We start from the raw sequence: 19,577 nt of genomic DNA on the forward strand, positions 1-19,577 counted from the left end.
CAAGCAGTGCGTGCAGGGCCGGTGAGCGCTCCGTGTATGCTTTGGTCACTCAGTTTTGTTATAAAAATCTATTTTCTTGTGATACTGGATTTTGTTGAGACATATTTTCCTCACGCTTGCATATAACGTAATATATGATTTTTTTTTGCTTGTTTGATTAGTGTTGATTTCAAATACAATAAATATGTTTGTATAAAACTTGTAGTAACGGTGCTCATAATTGGTGGGTGCGACTAAATTTTGGCTGATGCGCCTACATTTTTAAAGTTAGGAGCACCGGTGCTACCAAGCAAAAAGGTTAATTTCGAGCCCTGTATGATGACAACATCATTATTTTGTCTCAACCATTGTTAATTTCCCCTACAAACAACCAGCTGCTCTCACTACGCAGTACAGCTAAAATAGACTTGGGCTGGGAACAAATGCTGCACTGCTCCTGGAACTGCATGCAGCGTGAAAGTGCTTACATTAACCTACAGTAGCAACCAGTTAACATATGTGTGAAGAAAAAAAAAGTACCACCACCGCACACACTGAAGATGGAGAATGTGTGAAGGAGGCATTAGTTTAAAATGATCTCAAACGTGGGAAGCTTTCTGACAGTTCCTTTTGTCTATATTTTCTCGACCCTGTGGTGTTTCACTCTGCAGCATCTTCCGTGTTTACATCACAGTACTGAGTTTTATTGCGTCAATAATAACGGTCTGTGAGGAAACGCAGTGCTTCACGTGCAGTTAAAGAGACGAAGGGAAGGCTCAAGGCAATTTTTATTTATTTATTTGAGTTACTCAAATTACTCAATGAATAATTTTAGAAATAAAATGAAAAATAAGATACACTAATTGTGTATAGCATGCCTATATACCAGAGATGCCCAAACTAGGGTTCCTTTTTTAACCAAGACTCACTGCATTTTAGCAGTAAGAAGCTACAATACAGATTATTGAGCTGAAGCTTGACTGCAAGATTAACTTGCAAATCAAAATGACAAAATCTGTCAAAAAAATTTTAAATACAAAATTAAAAAAAAATCACAATTACATTTTTTTCCAAATTGCACAGCCCTAGTAAGAAGTAATGAATAAGACAATTAATGGAGAAGATGCACATATGCTAGCTATGTAATGTTGGAATTCAACCCTGATGTTTCCGGATAAATGACCTGACCCAGCCGCAAAGATGTTCATTACTGCAAATATCAACACTAAATATCTCAATACTTTCATAGAGATGGGTTGCGGTTGTAAGGGCATCCGCTGCGTAAAAACGTGCAGGTAAGTTGGCGGTTCATTCCACTGTGGCGACCCCGGATTAATAAAGGGACTAAGGCGACAAGAAAATGAATAAATGAAATATCTCAATAGCTCCAGTTAAGCATGACACCAGAAATATATTTGACCAAAAATAAAACAGGCTGGCCGACATTTAAAAACCTACAATGATTAACGTAATGGCTTATGTAAATGTAATAAAAATGGCTGAAAAAGACAATGACTACCATTACGATGATTTGTTTAGAATCAAACCAACCCAGGCACTATCATTGTAGGGAACTCTGTGTTTTGAGCAACTAAAATCTCTTTGAGCTCTTTGGAAAACAGAACAGGCAGGGCAAAGTTAGTCATCAAACCCTCTGGCACATGTTGCTTTGGGCCCGACTTAAGCAGAATTTGTCACAATGTCCCATGGGAGAGCTGAAGCAGGCAAATCAGAGCTGTGCAGATGCAAAAAATAAAAACAATGATCCACGTGTTATGGGATTCATACTGAAACTGACTGCAGAAAAGCAACGTGCCATCCTTCTTGAGCAATGTAAACTGATGATTTTTGCTGACACAAGCAGTAGTGACTGTTGGTGACGTGAGAAAGCTAAGCTGTGCTTAAATGCAAATCAACAGTGACATGTTGGGGCGACTACCAACGGGCTACATGCACAGCTAGAGTTTGTTTTATCCGAAGATAAACGTCCGGTAAGAGCTTTATGTGATTATTTTAAATTTCAGAAGATTCCTTGTACAGCATTGATGTAGTAATGTAATTCAAATATGATCAGTTACAGGTAAATAGAGCTCAGCATCCATTTGGTTGTTAAAGCGTAAAAAGAGACGAAAGACCATTTAAATGCAGGCACTAGGACTGGGCGATTAATCAAAAAATTGTTTAATCATAATCAGAACCTATAATCGATCTAATTTTCCAAGGTCAATTTTTTTCGACTATTTTTTCTATCGCGTGTGGTCACGTGACCTAGCTTCTACGACGAGCGCAAGTGTATGGTCCAGCGTAGCCTTCGCGTTACCGCATGCCCGCACACCTCTCAAAAATGCAACTACACGAGGCGTAGCTAAAGCTCTGTGATTATTTTTAAAGCAATTACGTGTGTGGGTGACACGGAGAGCCGTGGGACGGCAGTTGGAGCAAGTGTTTACAAGTGTTTACTTTATTTAGAAGAGATACTGCTTATTTTTTTAATTTTAATATGAAAAACACTGAAAATTTTTTATTTTGTTTCCAAAAGTAAAACAAATTTTTACTTTTTAATTTTTACATTTATTTTTTACTTTTTAATAAGAAAAAAATGTTCAACGTTGATGTTCAATACATAATAGTAGATAGTAAATCATGTGTATTAATTTTAACATCAATTATTGCACACTTCATTCAAAAATCTCTTGTAATCTGCGAGCATATTTACTGTACAAAAATTCTCAGTGAACTATAAAGGCAAAAAATAAACAAAATAAAATAATCCTTCATTAATCATAATTGAGTAAAAATGTTCAATTAATCGAGATTTGGATTTGAGGCCAAATCGCCCAGCTGTCATTAGCTACAGGTCAGCACAGAAATTTCATTGAAAACACTAGGGTAAAATTAATTTCCATATTTTAAAGGCATGGCACGGAAAGATTTCATTTGATGCAGTACTTCTTGTTTGGTCTGATACCCGCTTTATATCGTATCTAGGCCAGGCAGTGACAAATCTTAAACGCAGCAATTTTGGATAACAATTCACCGGTAGGGTTGGGTACCGAAACTCTGTACTTTATTGTTACTACATTATAAAAGACCGAAGTATCGATAAGCTCTGACGTTAATAGTTCTGCTATTGTTACTGGAAAATTACTGCTGAATAAACATTACTTACAGTAGCATAACTTAACTGACCAACCTTTTCTCATTTACAATATTTGATATTCGTCTGCACAGTTGGCAATCTCACATGAGAAATGTTAGAATTATTAGGCCACCCCCCTGAATTATTAGCCCCCTTGTTTATTTTTTCCCCAATTTCTCTTTACCGTAGAGAAGACTTCTAAAACACATTTCTAAACATAATAGTTTTAATAACTCATTTCTAATAACTGATTTATTTTATCTTTGTCATGATGACAGTAAATAATATTAGACTAGATATATTTCAAGACATTTCTATACAGCTTAAAGTGACATTTAAAGGCTTAACTAGGTTAACTAGGCAGGTTAGGGCAATTAGTTATTGTATAACAATAGTTTGTTCTGTAGACTATCTAAAAAAAATATAGCTTAAAGGGGCTAATAATTTTGACCTTAAAAAAAAATTTATTATTAAAAATTGTCTTTATTCTAGCCGAAATAAAACAAATAAGACTTTCTCCAGAAGAAAAAATATTATAGGAAATACTGTGAAAATGTCCTTGCTCTGTTAAACATTATTTGGGAAATATTTAAAAAAAAATAAAAAAATTCAAAGGGGGGCAAATAATTCTGACTTCAACGTGACAAGTGAAAAAGACTCTAGCACACACAGCTTGCGGAGTGAACCAAATGGGTTGTATCTCCCGAGTGGACAGCGACAATGACAGTTGCAACAACGCAATAAGTTGTTTTTTTGTCTAAGCGGATACGCAAGCAATCTGGCTAAGTGAAAGTATCTTTCAAAAGTGCATTAACTGCAGAAAGACAAATGAAAAGTTTTTGACTGCCTAGCTACTAACGGTAATGTTAGTATAATATTAATAGTTAAATAAACACACACATTCGGTTACAATGAAAACAGTATTTTTTTCTGCAGTAGCATAAATAAATCTTAAACATTAAAAATGCTTTTACATCAGCTGTATTTACAAATATAGCCTATGAATAGCCTAATAATAAACTATGCATTAAGAAATTAGAAAAAAACTACTTATTTTAACATTGCAACATGCTCCAAAGCTTTATTAAAAACACAGTTAACTCCCAAAACACCGTTAACTCATTAATGTAAATGCGTTAATGAAAAATCTTAAACATTCTCATTTAACTGCATTCTGCAACCTAAAGAGGGTATTTTGCAACTCAAAAAGGGTTTTTCTAACAGCAGGGAGCACAAACCAAGAAAGATCCCGACTTCTGCTAGAAAAGGCAAACATTTTTCTCTACATTCTTTTATAGAAAAAAAATTTGTTTTTACAATTACTGATTCCGTTTTATTTTACAATAAAAACGTAATAATAAAATAAATGAATTATTTCTGTTCAATTCATTTTTTGTTTTTTCGTAAAAATAAAAAATAAAAAACACTACAAAAAGTACCGATAAGAGAACCGTTAAAGTACCGAACCGATAAGTGGTATCGATAAAAGTAGTAATACCAGGGCTCAACAACAAGGACTGCTCCGAGGCCCGGGGCCAGCATGAAAGACACTCGGGACAGTAGACAGGATTGTGACTGGCCCTTATCAGTCAGTAACGATGAACACGTTATTTATTTTCTTTTTTGTAACCTGATAACAACCAGTGCAGCGAAAACATGGCAGCAACATCAAACTATGAGGCTAAAAGAAAACGTCTGTTTCTAAAGTCTTGGAAGCAGACAACTGCAGGGGTAAAAAATTAAGATAAAAAAAAAAAAGTTGTCGTCAGTTTGGCAAGCCATTTTTATCAAAATAATTTAGAATTGCAATAAAATACCAGCACATTTTCCATACTGCTCTTTCGTTTGCATAAAATCTTGAACTCTGCTAATTATACACATTTTTTAAATGTTTAAATTCTAGATTCACAGACATTATTTTGCCACATTATTTAAAAGATGTGGCTAAGAAATAGCTATTAATTAATTTTTTTGGTGGGGCCCGTGAAAACTTTGTCAGGGCAAGTTAAAATCTCAACCACTGGCCTGATCGGCCTAGTAGAAAAAATCCTTCGCGTTAAACCCTGTAATACTGTTAAAAACTTAACGATACCCCTCTTCTCTATTCACCGAAAGCCCTGGGGCTGGTTGGCAGGCTGAGATTAAAAGACCATGTGCAATTACCCCATTGGAAAACCCAGAAAACCCAGGTGTACAACACCTCTTATCACAACATTATTAGCATTCTTTGACAATCCAAGACTTTAAAAAGGCCATTGACAAAGCTTTGAGTACATTCTAGCAAAGTTAATGTCTTTTCACACCAAGAACGATCACCATACTAATGACAGCACCCACATCAATGGACGAGAACACTCTTTCTATTCTAAGCTCTTTAAAATTGAGAGGATTGTGGTTGGCTGTTTTATTATTTATCCACTGGAAAAAGGCATAGTGAAAGTGATCATTGCACTTGGTCTGTAAATTTCGCATGCAAAATCGAATCATTCCAAAAGGAATCTGCAAGAACACGAAGTGCACTCTTTACTCTGTGTACAGGCCCTCATTCTTGATGTTAATTGCATAAGATTGCCTGCCCTAATGCGAAAGCAGTCGTGTTTTATTAACAGACCTCCTTGTCAGCTTCGAATTCCCTTTAAACCTTTATAGCTACAGTTATAGTTACAGTCCTTGGAGTAAAGCAATCAATCACTGGTCACTGTAACCCATTTTACAGCCGATCACCACGTCAAGTGTACATACCTGGAATGGGAAGATGTTCTCGCTCCTGTCATCCATCCAGGATTTAGGATTAAAGCCGGGACTGGCGCGGGAGTATTTCTGCTGGGGCATGTGGTTGTTTGGAAAGGTCTTCTTGAGTGGAGAGATGGAGTTGAGTGGTGTCATGCCCCCGTTCAAGCCTCGGCGGTACTCGCGGCCCTGAGAGCCGCCCCAACCACCATAACCCCCACCTGGGCTCCAGGATGTTGAAGAAGGAGAGGGCGAGGGGCTCTGGTAGCTGCCCCATGGTGAGGGAGGCTTGCTCAGGTTGTTGGAGAGATGCGGCAGCTGGCCAAAGGGGGCGCTGCGGTGGGGGAACGGTGGTGGATGAGGACTGGCAGGAGAACGACGATGCTGCTGGTGCTGACTGTGAGGGTGCTGGAAGTGGGGGTGGGGTGGGTGGTGCTGGGAGATGGGACCAATCTGAGGGGAGAAGTTGCCACCGAAGCCTGGGCTGACGTGATGGGAGAAGTTCTGGAACAGAAGAGGGCCGTTGTTGGCCGAGGCGGCCGGGTTGAAGAAGCTGATGTCCTCGTTGATAATGGTGGAGGGGGTGGCGGGAATAGCAGCCGACCAGTTGTTGAAGCTGGTCAGGGAGGAGGAGGTGCTGGACTGGGCTGCTGTGCCCAGTCCCGAGGGCTCCTGATAGTCAAAGGCTGTCAGCACTGGCGACTCCAAACGCAGCTTCTCTTTGCCATTGGTCCCTTCAGACGACCCACTCTCCACCTTACCTTCTTCGGCACGAGCCTTTTCCAGTTCAGAGATGATGGTGCTCTCCTGATGTCCAGGCGAGAGCTGCTGCTGCTGCTGTTTGTCTTGGGTCTCCTGCAGCTCCTGCTGCTGTACTTTGGGTTTATCCGAGCCCAAAATTTCATCTTGCATGTTGTTGTGGCCTCCAGCTGCCGGGAACAGCCAGGTCGAAGCGCTGCTGCTGCCATTCCCAGCCGGGGTGCTGTTTATGAAAGCGGCGGGGCTGGCGGTTGCATTGGGGTGGTGATGTGGCGGTTGCAGGTGAGGGTGGATTCGAACTGGGAAAGCAGACTTGTTGCCAGTGTTGTTCTGCACTAAGACTCCAAACCCGTAATCCCCCATTTATGTTCTCCAGTTTAACTTGGTCCCAACAGTTATTCTTGCTTCCTATGCCCTGAAAAAGAAGGCATGTCCATGGTTAAAACACTCACATGACGCAGTTGCACAACATTATTCATGACACACTGGAGGACACCCTTTGGTGAGAAGGCTATGTGGCACTACGCCACCAGACGTCACAAATACTGACAGGACAAATATATGTGAACATATCCCATATTCTCCAACCATGTTGACGTTGTCTAATATTATACCACACTGGTAATAACACAAGTTATAAATGTCTCTCAGGCTCTAATTATAGATTCGTGACGTCTCTTCAGCTAGCAGCTAACTGGCTACCGGCTTATTCAACAGGAACTGCTAAAAGGCTTCATATCAACCGAAAGGCCGTGTTTTCTGACGCAGAAACAATACGCTCAGGTGTTTCACACGATAAAATACCAATGTTGTTGTTTTAAAATCAATTATCAGCAAAGGAAAATGTATATACAGCCCCCTTATCTTTTCAACGAACGAACGCTTCGAGCTGAAAAATGATGACGTCTTCTGCTCGAGCGCTACAATACTCACAATAATGTACGATTTTTGACACATAAATCACAATACACATATTACGTTAGGGATTCATCATAAACACGTTCACAAAAATCAAGAAATAAATTCCCTTTTCACCTTAGTAGCTGATCCGAGCGATGACTGAGGGCAGACACTCGTTCCAGATATTACCACCACGCAAACTAACGCAGAAGCTCGAATAGACTGGTGATCTGATATTATGGAGTGGGGATCTTTAATCCGACAGCAGTGTCTAATTTTTTCTCCCTTCCTCGTCTTGACGTGTCCTGCCTTCTCAATGACACAGCCCTGTCTCGCTTTAGCCAGCTGCTAACCTTTAAAGCACTTGCGTAGACGATTCTACGTCATTGACTTCAATTTAAAAAGACTAGTTTAGTTACTGGTGAACTGCAAAGCGTTCGTGCGTCCTTTTCATTGTTATTTTTTTCCTTTCGCTGTCTTTTTTTTCACCAGCGCACTGCTGCTCCCTTCGCTGCGCTGCCGTTGCTGTCCTTCTTCTCCTCTTCACGGCACAATCTACTGAAGCCAAATGACAAGGAGACCCAGTCCACACACACTTCCGGTTAAACCCCCGCCTCCTTACGTCAGACCACGCCCACGGGAACCTCACAAGGCGGCTGCTCCGCCCACGCTGGCTGAGCACACGGCATGCAATTGGTCCCAGCGCTTGTTGCACCCGCCCACTTCGTCCTAATTTGGATGTGATTCATAAATATGTGTCTGCCCTTTAAGGTCATTTGAGTAACGAGGTTCCGCCTTTACCCTTTACGCCTTCAAAACTGAAATCTCCGCCCTGTAAGGTCAACGAGGATTAGGATTGGTGAATAAAATATAGACAGGTGAAACGCCACGCAATGCTTTAGCTTCAGAATATGAAAAAGATAGATAGATAGATAGATAGATAGATAGATAGATAGATAGATAGATAGATAGATAGATAGATAGATAGATAGATAGATAGATAGATAGATAGATAGATAGATAGATAGATAGATAGATAGATAGATAGATAGATAGATGGATGGATGGATGGATGGATGGATGGATGGATGGATGGATGGATGGATGGATGGATGGATGGATGGATGGATGGATGGATGGATGGATGAAAAAATAGATTGCTGGATGAGCGGGTGGATGGACAGACACAGACAGATAGATACTGTAGATAGATAGATAGATAGATAGATAGATAGATAGATAGATAGATAGATAGATAGATAGATAGATAGATAGATAGATAGATAGATAGATAGATAGATAGATAGATAGATAGATAGATAGATAGATAGATAGATAGATAGATAGATAGATAGATGAAGGATGGATGGATGGATAGATGGATAGATAGAGGGATGAATGGACAGTCAGATAGATAAATTGATAGACAGATGGAGAGATAGATGGAGAGATGGATGGATGAATGAATTGATGAATAGGTAGATAGAGGGATAGATGGATGAATAGATAGATAGATAGATAGATAGATAGATAGATAGATAGATAGATAGATAGATAGATAGATAGATAGATAGATAGATAGATAGATAGATAGATAGATAGATAGATAGATAGATAGATAGATAGATAGATAAATAGATAGATAGATAGATGGATGAGATAGATAGATAGATAGATAGATGGATGGATGGATGGATGGATGGATGGATGGATGGATGGATGGATGGATGGATGGATGGATGGATGGATGGATGGATGGATGGATGGATGGATGGATGGATGGGAAAATAGATTGCTGGATGAGCGGGTGGATGGACAGACACAGACAGATAGATACTGTAGATAGATAGATAGATAGATAGATAGATAGATAGATAGATAGATAGATAGATAGATAGATAGATAGATAGATAGATAGATAGATAGATAGATAGATAGATAGATAGATACATAGATCAGCAGCACCATTAAAATTCAAATGAATGCAATTTTCCAGAGACAGAAATCTGTGGCATGTGCAAATGGGAGTCCTTGGACCTGTAAGGAGCTGAAATCAGCAGGGGTGAGCTTTTCTCAGTTGTTATGACACCTGCTTGTGCCCTTCTTCGCTGTTTTAAGGGACCCTGATCAATCTCATTACTAGTGTTTCTGCAAGCGCCTGGGTCATAGAGCAGGGAGGAGAGTGGCTTAGAATGATCTGACAGCTGTGCCCAGACAGCTCTCATTAATGCCTGCTGCTGACATTGCTGCTGTTTTAACTCCAAACTGGTGCTCCTCCATCATCATCATTAGGCCAGGACTTCTCATAACACTATGCAGAACATCTATTGTACCAGTATGCTGCAGTCAGCTAGTCTATCTCTAACCTGCAATAATAACGTACTGACTACGTATGTTTATTAGACAGCTGTCAACTTTACATAGAACAAACTGACATTCTTAATGCTTTATTAATGTACAAAAATAGACCTTTTATTGACCTTATTCTGCAATGTGGAAGTGTGCTCGTTTTTGAGATTGTTTCAGAACATCCAATATCCTGTCAGAGAAATGACTAGGAATAATAAATGGCGGAAAATACTACTCAAACTACTCGCTCTCCAAACAATTGTGTTCTTGACTATACATTTTTTGGAAAGACACAATATCGTTTAAAAAAAATATTGTGTCACACACAATATCGTTACAAAGTTTGCGCGAACACGTCCACACACACACACACGTTTAACTTTGCACTATTTGCACGAGAAATGTGACAAGTCACATTAATATACACTGCTGTATGGATATCCAATATGGTAATATACAAAATAAACCTGATTTACGTCCACAAACTGGGAAGCGTCTTTTTTATAATCATGCATTAAACTTGTAAATCTCATTCTTAAGGTGCGACAGAGAGCTGAACAGATCTTTTAATCTTATTTGCTTTGCGCAAGTCCTGTCTTGTGGATATGATTATACGTGTTACTGCTGAGACATGGTAATACACGGCTGTCAGTCAATTGGGTGGGCGGGGAAAACAGCACTCCTACGATTTGGATCCAATTTTAGCATCAGTAAATTAAAAAAGAGACTTACTGTCTTTATATCACTCTAATACAGTGTTTCTCAACTGGTGGGTCGCGACCCAAAAGTGTGTAAAGCACACTTCCGTGTGACTTTTATTAATTTTGACTTTTATTTTGAAATGTGTGCACGACAATCCTACCGTTTGACATGTGAAATTTCATTTAATTATAGCAACAAATATGTCGAAGCGCAAGTCTGACCCTGAATATGTAAAGTATGGAGTTACAAATATTGACGACAAAAAAGACTTAAATCCTCAGTGTGTCATAAGTCGTGAGGTGCTCTCACATAAGCAACCCAAGCTCATTCTGGAAACGTAGCCCCGCGGACGTTTCTGGAGACCGCGATTTACATACAGAAAGGCCGCGTTTGTTTTTTTTCGAGCGAACGCCGCGGGGCGGTGTGGCGTCGCTCCGCCCCTTCTCTTCCCGCTCGCCGGCCAACGGCTCGCCTCCGAGTGGAGGGCTTTCACGACGCAATCAGTTTGTCCGCCTAGCTCACAGCGTTGCGTCGGCGGAGCGGAGGCCCCGGACGAGGAGGAGCCGGCCGCGGTGGACGACGGGAACAGCAGGTTCCGGAAATCAGGTGAGGCGAAAAACGGAATCCCAAAAATGAGGGTGAGAACACGGCGGGATCCGAAAACGCGGTCGAAATCGAAGACGAGGGCTTTTGCTTTTTTTTTTTTTTCCCGATCCGGCGGCTTTTCGCGCGAGAATGGCACGGGCGCGAACGCCGCGCGCTCCCGAGAGGCGCCCGCCTGAGACGCGAAAAAGCGCGCACAGCGGCCTCTCGCGGATCCGCGAAAACAAAAAAACGCTCAAATAACGTACCTCCCGGGACGTAAATCGCGGTCCGCAGAAACGTCCGCGGGGCTACGTTTCCACAATGAGCCCGGGTTGCACATAAGAGACTTCTAAATTAAAACGACATTGAGAAACCAGACAACATGTTTTATTAACAGTTCAGTTTAGTTCATGGTAACTGAACCTTTCCTTACCCTAACCACTGTTTACAGTATTTGTCGTTTTTACTTTGTAATATTTCTATAATTTGATACATTTTGTAAAATGTCTTTGTGATTTTCTTATGATTTATCTGTCACTACAAATACAAATTAATTATAATTCCTAAAATTGTATAGTAGTTCCTAAAACTTTTTGGTCGCGGCTTGATGACTATGTAAAAATGTGGGTCCCATGGCCAAACTAGTTGAGAACCCCTGCTCTAATATGACAGTGGACGCACTATACCTGCACACAATTCTGTCCAAACAGCTTGCAAAATATTATTTTCATCATAGGTGCCCTTTAATGACCTATTAAGCTTTTTCCCTAAAACAAAACTGATAAAGGCAAAAATCACTAGCTCTGCCCAAGCTTTTGCTCATTTTCGGTTACCCAGGAGTGATGCATTGTCTGCGAAATGAGTCATGGACAAGATGGAGATAACTGGCCCCGTCCATTTGTAGCATTATTTGAGTTTTTCAGAAGTCTATGGGTGGCTTCACACACTACATCCATAGAAACGCCAGTTCAGAGTACATTCAAGCTGGCCATACAGTGATCTGATGACTCGGCCCTGTGCTGGAAATGATCCAAACCCAAGTGATGATATGCTAATGGAATAGTGGAGAAACAAACAGAAAGAGGCCATTCTTCTTCCATTTTTCAGGGAGAAGTTCCTGGTTACAATATCTAAAAGGAAAGACTTAAGGCTCGTGCACACTGGGATGATTTTTGGTTGCGTTTAGCGTCAATGTTTTACGCCTCATGACTAAATAAAAGGCGCCAATGTGATCGTGCACACCAATGCAGAAGATGCCACGCATAAAAGCGTCATTTTTAACGAAATGTCTAATGCTCGTTTTTTTGTTTTGACGCACTGCGTCAAAACCTTCTTCACCAATCAGATCGACACTTTGGTTCTCGTGCATGGAGCTGCTTAAGTTACAGAAAACAGCACTTGGAGGCACTCAAGAGAAAAACTATCAATGCGAGCGCACTTTGAAGAAGATGTCTAGAGGCGATATGAACGTGTAGCTGCTTATTGCACTGGTGAACAATAACTCTTGCCTCATCGCTAGAGCTGCAGCTTGAACCATACATGCTTGTTTCAATTGGCAGTAACTTTAACAACAAGCGTATCAACTTTCTCTCTTCTTCTTCTGTGTTACAAGCGGGTGTCAGAAGCTTAAAGTTGTGTAACGTCAAGGAGTGATTTTGCATGTTCTTCTGCTCAATGCCAGTGAATATCGCTTGGGTTTGAATCCGAAAAACGTCTCAAAAACATTTTATACTTTAAACTCATTCTTGAGGTGCAACTGATCACAGAGAGTTGGAACAGATCTTTTTAATTACAGTTTCTTTGCAAAGCCTATCTTGTGGACATGAATATATATATATATTTTTTTTTACTATGGAAACATGTTAATATGTGCCTGTCAATCAATATCAGTGTTTGTGGAAAATCGCAACGCTTTGGTCACATTACAGTGGGCCTCAAAATTGCTGGAATTTGGATCTATTTTAACATCAGGGAATTTTTAAAAAGAGACTTATTGGGTTTATATCACTTCAATATGACTGTGGATACACCATACCAAAACACAGTTCTGTCCAAACAGCTTCCAAAAGTTGCTATAAGCAACACTACTTCATGTTTCGCTTACTTATATTGCGAGTTTAGCAAGTGGTTTTTGAGATATGACCAGATTTAGTCTAGGATGAGATGCCTGGGTTGTTGTTAACATGATCGTCGTCCGCCGAGTGAACAGACTTACCTTGAAAGGGATTTTGGCTCTATTAACAGGCCCAACGCAGAAGTCCTTCCATACATATGCACTGTTTTAAAAACGTTTGAAACGTTTAAAACTCATTCTCGAGTTGCAGATGATCACAGAGAACTGAACAGATCTTTTAATCCCAGTTGCTTTGCGCAATTCCTGTCTTGTTGATATGATTATACGCATTACTACTGAGACATGGTAATATACGGCTGTCAATCAATTTGGTGTGCGGGTAAAACCGCACTCCTAAATCTTGCTGGGGTGGGGCCTAAGAATTGCAGGAGTTTGGATCCTATTTTATAATCAGAAAATTAAAAAAAAGAGACTTATTGTCTTTATATCATTCCAATACGACAGTGGACACACAATACCTGCACACAGTTCTGTCCAAACAGCTTCCAAAATATTTATTTTATCATAGGTGCCCTTTAATGAGTAATTAAGCTTTTTCCCTAAAGCAACACTGTTATAGGCAAAAATTTCTAGCTCTGTCCAACTTTTGCTCATTTTCGGTTACCCAAGAGTGATGCATGATCTGCGAGATGAGCTGTGGACAAGATGGAGATGACTTGCCCCGCTCACTTGTAGCATCATTTGAGCTTTTCAGAAGTCTATGGGTGGCTTCACACACACTACATCCATGGAAACGGCAGTTCTGAGTACATTCAAGCTGGACTTATATTGATCTGATGACTCGACCCTCCAAATCCAAGTGATGATATGCTAATGGAATAGGGGAGAAACAGACAGAGAGAGGCCATTCTTCTTGCATTGTACAGGGAAGTGTTCCTGGTTACAATGACTGGGTACCTGGCTACCTATGGGTAGGTTTAAGGGTGGGTTAAGGTGTAAGGGATGGTCAACAGTGTATTTACAAATGTAGTTACAGAAGTTAATTACAGATGTAATTACATGCAGGTATTTAATCAAGCAGAAGTACACAGTAAACACATGCATTTACACAATAAGTACATAGTAACAAACTATTAATTCCTGTGTAAGTACATATTAGTTAAGGCCACTTAATATAAAGTGGGACCAAAATCGGAATTGACCATCAAGATCTGCAGTGGAAATGCAGCCCTTGTTAAAGATGGCAAGTGATGATTGGGTGGAAGCAAAGTATGGATATGTTTCTTGTCTGCAACCGGACAAGCATTGTTGAGTCAAAGGGCCCTATCATACACCCGGCGCAGTGTGGCGCAAGGCACGGCGCAATAGTCTTTTGCTAGTTTCAGCTTGGCACAAGAGTCATTTTAAGCCATTGCGCTACGCTGTTTAAATAGCAAATGCATTAGTGCTCATTTGTGCGCCCATAGGCGTTCTGAGGCGGACCGCTGGCGCGTTGCTATTTTGAGAAACTATAATAGATTTTTCATTAGACCAAAACTAACCCGGTCTAAACTCTGGTGCAGAGTTGCGCCTCGCTTACGCACTGCTTAATACGCACAAGAGAGCAATAGGCAAATATCTTTGCATATGAAAAAAAATTAAATATTAAGAATATATATAGGATATAAATATAAAGGATTAAAATATTACAAAACATATTACTTTCTAGCCTACATAAATATGAAAAATCACTGCTTTTATGTCTTCTTCATCTCGGGAGGCTTTTTCAGTTCATTCATAACAATTTGCATTTGTATAATGTTATTATTATTAGCAGTGTTATTTATTATATCCATATTTATATTTGTTTTATTTAAAAAAAACAAGCTTAGATTTGCCCACCTGTCAGGATTTAGACCATATGGGGCACAGCATGTGTTTTAGGATATAACTCAGGTTTTTGACCACACTTCGTTATTATTATTCATTTATTCGTTTGCTGGAAATTAGAACTGAATCTAGAAATAGTTTTGAAACGAATATTTGCGCTTAACAAACACAATTATTTATTTATAGACTAATTGATGTCTGTGCGTAAAGGTTTCCCTATCCAAGAGCGAATGTGAAAGTAGATCCATTATCTCTCATTCTCACGCAGTAGATGCTCTGTTTAACAGTTTTCTGTTAAAAAAACGTTAACTGTTTGCTAGTGAAATGCTCATTTTTTACACTTAGACTTACTTTGCGTCCTGTAAATAGCGAATGCGCTCTTGGCGCGACACAGCTGACTCTTAAAGGGAATGGGAGATGAGACTCTAATTGGTTCATTCTCAAAACACACCTATAACTCATTAGGAAAATAAACTCAACCCTTTTAGAAAATGCGTCATGGCGCAAAGCAGGTTTTCCCGTCCTTATATTAGCAAAAACGCGCCCTGACACGCCCTGAAAGCGTTTGCGCCCTTCGTTTTGCGCTCTGCGCATAGACCGTCAAAATAGAGCCAATAATCATCTGATTGGGCACAATGACTATTACAAAAATATCTTGTAGTCTAAACCCAAGATCTCATTTAGCCAGGTTAAACAACAACCAAAGTATGATTGACATATAATTTAATTGGCAGTCCTTTAAGTTAAACGTTTTGTTAAAAACTACTCATGACATTAATTGGTAATGTTTAATTGTAACTCTGGAAATTGTGAAATCCTGGAAACTGGGAAATCATGCTGTCTGTCGCTATATACCTAACCCTTCAATCTCCAGTTGACACTTACTGCCAACACAGTCTCAGTAGATGTCCAACATCAGGATTCTTTGGGTGAGCATGCAGTTTATCTTCTGTCTTAATGCATAATGAAGATACCACCATGTTGGTAAAGAGATTAAAAGACAGAGACAAAACCAGTCAGACTGGCTTTAATGGAAACACACCTTGGCGGCACGGCTCAAATAACCTCCATGCAAAATTATTCAAGCAGTCAAGCACATTTACATGCATTAAGGCAATTTGAATGAGGTTAGTGCATTTGAACAAGCAGATGTGCACTTGCATCTCCCTGTAAAGATTCAGCAACTGCAGATGCGACCCTGGTTGGGTCTCCAGTTTCATTCGCCAAAGAGCCAGCGCGACGATGAATAAAACATTGAATCTATTAAAAAATTAATCACCCCTACCTACGGCATAATTATGGCACAATACGTTCCTCAAGAGAGAAGAATGAAGTTGTAACGAAGATGCATTGTGTTGTGTAATACTGCTTATTCGGTGTGTCATGAAATATTTAGCTAGTGTACACATCCCCAAACAAAGCCATGTAAGCTGAACACGCAACTGGGATCGTGTTCTCAGTCACAGTGGCAAGCGGCTGGATTGTTCCTGTTTTGCAGTATTTTCATAGTCCCGTCACATGTCTTATCAAATATTCAACTCACAAGACAGAACTCATATTTAGTTTCTTTTATTGCAATTCAGAGTCCATAAAGATGAAATAAATTGCTTTATACGGTTTATATATGTAAAATAAAAAGCCAGTTTGGAACAAATCTCATTTTCTTCTCTTTTTGAGTAATATTTAATATTTAATCTCAATTCATTGTTTCTTTGGGCGGCCAGACCAGTTGGCATTTCTGTGTGGAGTTTGCATGTTCTCCCTTGTTGGTGTGGGTTTTCTCCAGGTGCTCCAGTTTCCCCTATAGTATAAAGACATGTGCCATAAAAGAATTGGATAAACTCAAATTGTCCTTAGTGTATGAGTGTGTGTGTGTGTGTGTGTGTATGAATGAGTGTGTATGGGTGTTTCCCAGTACAGGGTTGTGGCTGGAAGGTCATGTGCTGTGTAAAGCATATGCAGGAACAGTTGGCGGGTCATTCTGCTGTGGCAACCTGTGAAACTGAGGCTAAGCCAAAGGAAAATGAATGAATGAAAATTCTTTCTTTACCTCACAGAAGCAAGTTCCTGAATGATATCATTCTCCAGGAAGTGACATATTGTCGACATGAATGCTGTTGTGTGGTGTTTCTTATCTGTCTCACTTTACTCCATTCTGTTGCACAACATGTGTCATGGTCACCAGTTATCCAGCCTGTGCAGATCGCTAACGGACTACAAATCTGCTGGTATATGGACTACAAGTTCCAGTCATGCAACACTCACACACCTAGCCATAATTGCAAACTGGAAAGATATATTTTTTATAGATATATATTTTTCACTTTACAGAGATCGCTAGTTCTGACACGAACACCAAGACTACACTTCCGCATTTCCCAGGATTACATTTTCATACATGCACTGCTCCCAGACACCCATGCTCATTCATCTGACTTGATTACACTCACCAGCTGCACCTTGTCAGACACTGTTATCACACCACTTATAAGCCACTCATGAACCCTTCCAGTTTGCCGAGTCTTGTTTGCTGTACCAGTGACATTACAACGCGTTTCTCCCTGTTTTGTTTCTCCGTGTGTAAACCCTAGCCTGGTATTCCTTGTTATCCTGTTTAGCCGCCTGCCTTATGACCTATTGCTTGTATATTGACTACGATTCTGGATTTGCCTGCACATACCTGTTTGAACCTGATTTGACCACTGCTTGCCTGACGCTGAATAAACCTGCATATTGGATCTTACCTCCAGTTGTCTCCTGTCACTCCACCCCAGTCGTTATATATATATATATATATATATATATATATATATATATATATATATATATATATATATATATATATATATATATATATATATATATATATGTGTGTGTGTGTGTGTGTGTGTGTGTGTGTGTGTGTGTGTGTGAACCAAATACAGACCAATTTTCATCATTTTTGGGCTAAGGGCCTACTCACATTATGCTATCCGAACCTTGCCCAGCCCCCTTTCCTGGATTGTTTGAGAAGTGTGAGTGCTCTGAATCGGGCTCAGGTGCGATTCACTTGGCCAGACCTGGCCCGGTTGGAAGAGCACGGTTAACTTGGACTTTGTGTGTGAGGGCAAAACTCGCCTAAGCCTGAAACTGAAAGCGAGACGTGACTTTTAAGCCATTTAATATGAATAATTTAATCATTCTCACTGTTCAATGAACGCAAATTGTCGTAGTTTATATAAGACGCAAACCCCTGTACCTTCAACAAACCTCATAATTCCTGCAGCACGAGGACTTTGATTGCGAAATATTTGACTGCGTGTTACTCAATGTAAATCCAAGAGCTGGGTAATATGACATGATGCATAAAAGTGCATTAAACACTTAAATTAAGCATTATATTAAACAATTAATTAATAAATTTTTTACAAATATAATTACAAATGTTAAACTAACAACATATTAATTCTAATAAACCTTATGCCTCTTAGGGGTGGCATTGAATGATTTTACAATCCGTATATCCTGCAATTTGTGTTCTGATGTACTATAAACCAATGAGGTGACATATGGCTGTCAGCTTAACAAATCCCCTCTTTTACTTTACTTTAAAGTCTGTCTCTTTTTTAAAATAAGTGCCCCACATACAAAATAAGTATAATACAAGCTTAGATAAACTTAAAAAACAAGTAATCTCACTAGGAAACATAATGGAGAATCCAGTGCTGCTTGAGGTGTGCATATTAATGGATCCATGTGGATCGTCAGAGTCTGTGTTTTGTTCAGTTTTTTCACTTTTTAAACTATTATAATTCTGCTAGGCCTTATAATAATAACAGGACTGATCTATATATGCATTTAAACAGATAGGAAGCTTTAGCTAAAATGGCTTCATGGCATAGAAAATTAGCTATGCGCATACTCCAAAAATCTCTAGTTATTCTGTACAGTCATTTCATTCATTCACCCAGACCTGAACGTACGCTATTTTAGACTCTTACTATAAATGTTTTCCTAATACCATTCTATAAGCATACAACATGATTGATCAGTGTGGCATTCTCAGCACTGAGCCAAAGCTTGTGCATATTGCTCACCATCTATTTGTTCTTGCTGGACTCCCCGAGGGATAAAATCCTAATTAAGCTGAAGGGGCCGAGCAGTCAGTAGCACATCAGCCCTGCTTGTGGGAAGGAATGCGGCTAGGCGGGCATCTACGTCATAAAGGCATTTGCGATTTCATTAGTCCTTTGGGTCTTGAAAGGAATAAGTTATAGACAAGCAGCTGATCATATGTATGCCCATGGGTGTGTGCATGTGTATGAGAAAATGTGCATTGACTGACACTTTGCATTTATGCATTGTCATGCTATTATGAAGACAATTCACCTTAGAAATGGCTAAATGTCATCCAGAACCTGCATGAATTTGCATATTTTACTGTATGCCTTAATATAATTTCTTCGGAGAAACACTGAAGAAGAATGCCCTAAGCTGGATGCTATTTTCATT

The 19,577-nt window shown here is 39.6% G+C and overlaps 1 protein-coding gene and 2 long non-coding RNA genes across 5 annotated transcripts in view; 1 reads left to right on the forward strand and 2 right to left on the reverse strand.

Moving 5' to 3' along the window:
- The window catches only part of cpeb4b (cytoplasmic polyadenylation element binding protein 4b), a 61,091-nt gene extending 53,014 nt beyond the window's left edge, over positions 1-8,077 (reverse strand). For 2 of the 3 annotated variants that reach the window (XR_012396448.1, XM_009295677.5), the window contains exons 1-2: positions 7,643-8,067; positions 5,861-7,022 (exon numbers count right to left, since the gene is read on the reverse strand). Coding sequence is in view for 2 of the 3 variants with exons in the window: in XM_009295677.5 (XP_009293952.1) it covers positions 5,861-6,970 (1,110 nt within the window). In the remaining variant the exon portion in view is untranslated. Of the gene's footprint in view, positions 1-5,860; positions 7,023-7,642 lie in introns of all 3 variants that reach the window. The other variant, NM_001351713.1, reaches the window with a different exon arrangement.
- On the reverse strand, positions 2,231-3,474 carry LOC141379913 (uncharacterized). The gene is made up of 2 exons (XR_012396934.1): positions 2,588-3,474; positions 2,231-2,456 (listed from the first exon to the last, which is right to left on the reverse strand). It is a non-coding gene; the product is annotated as an uncharacterized lncRNA (long non-coding RNA).
- Positions 2,681-4,732, forward strand: LOC141379914 (uncharacterized). Its single transcript, XR_012396936.1, has 2 exons — positions 2,681-3,469; positions 3,526-4,732. It is a non-coding gene; the product is annotated as an uncharacterized lncRNA (long non-coding RNA).
- Positions 8,078-19,577: the final 11,500 nt, after the last annotated feature.

This window comes from Danio rerio, chromosome 21, assembly GCF_049306965.1.
Source record: "Danio rerio strain Tuebingen ecotype United States chromosome 21, GRCz12tu, whole genome shotgun sequence".
NCBI lineage: Eukaryota > Metazoa > Chordata > Actinopteri > Cypriniformes > Danionidae > Danio > Danio rerio.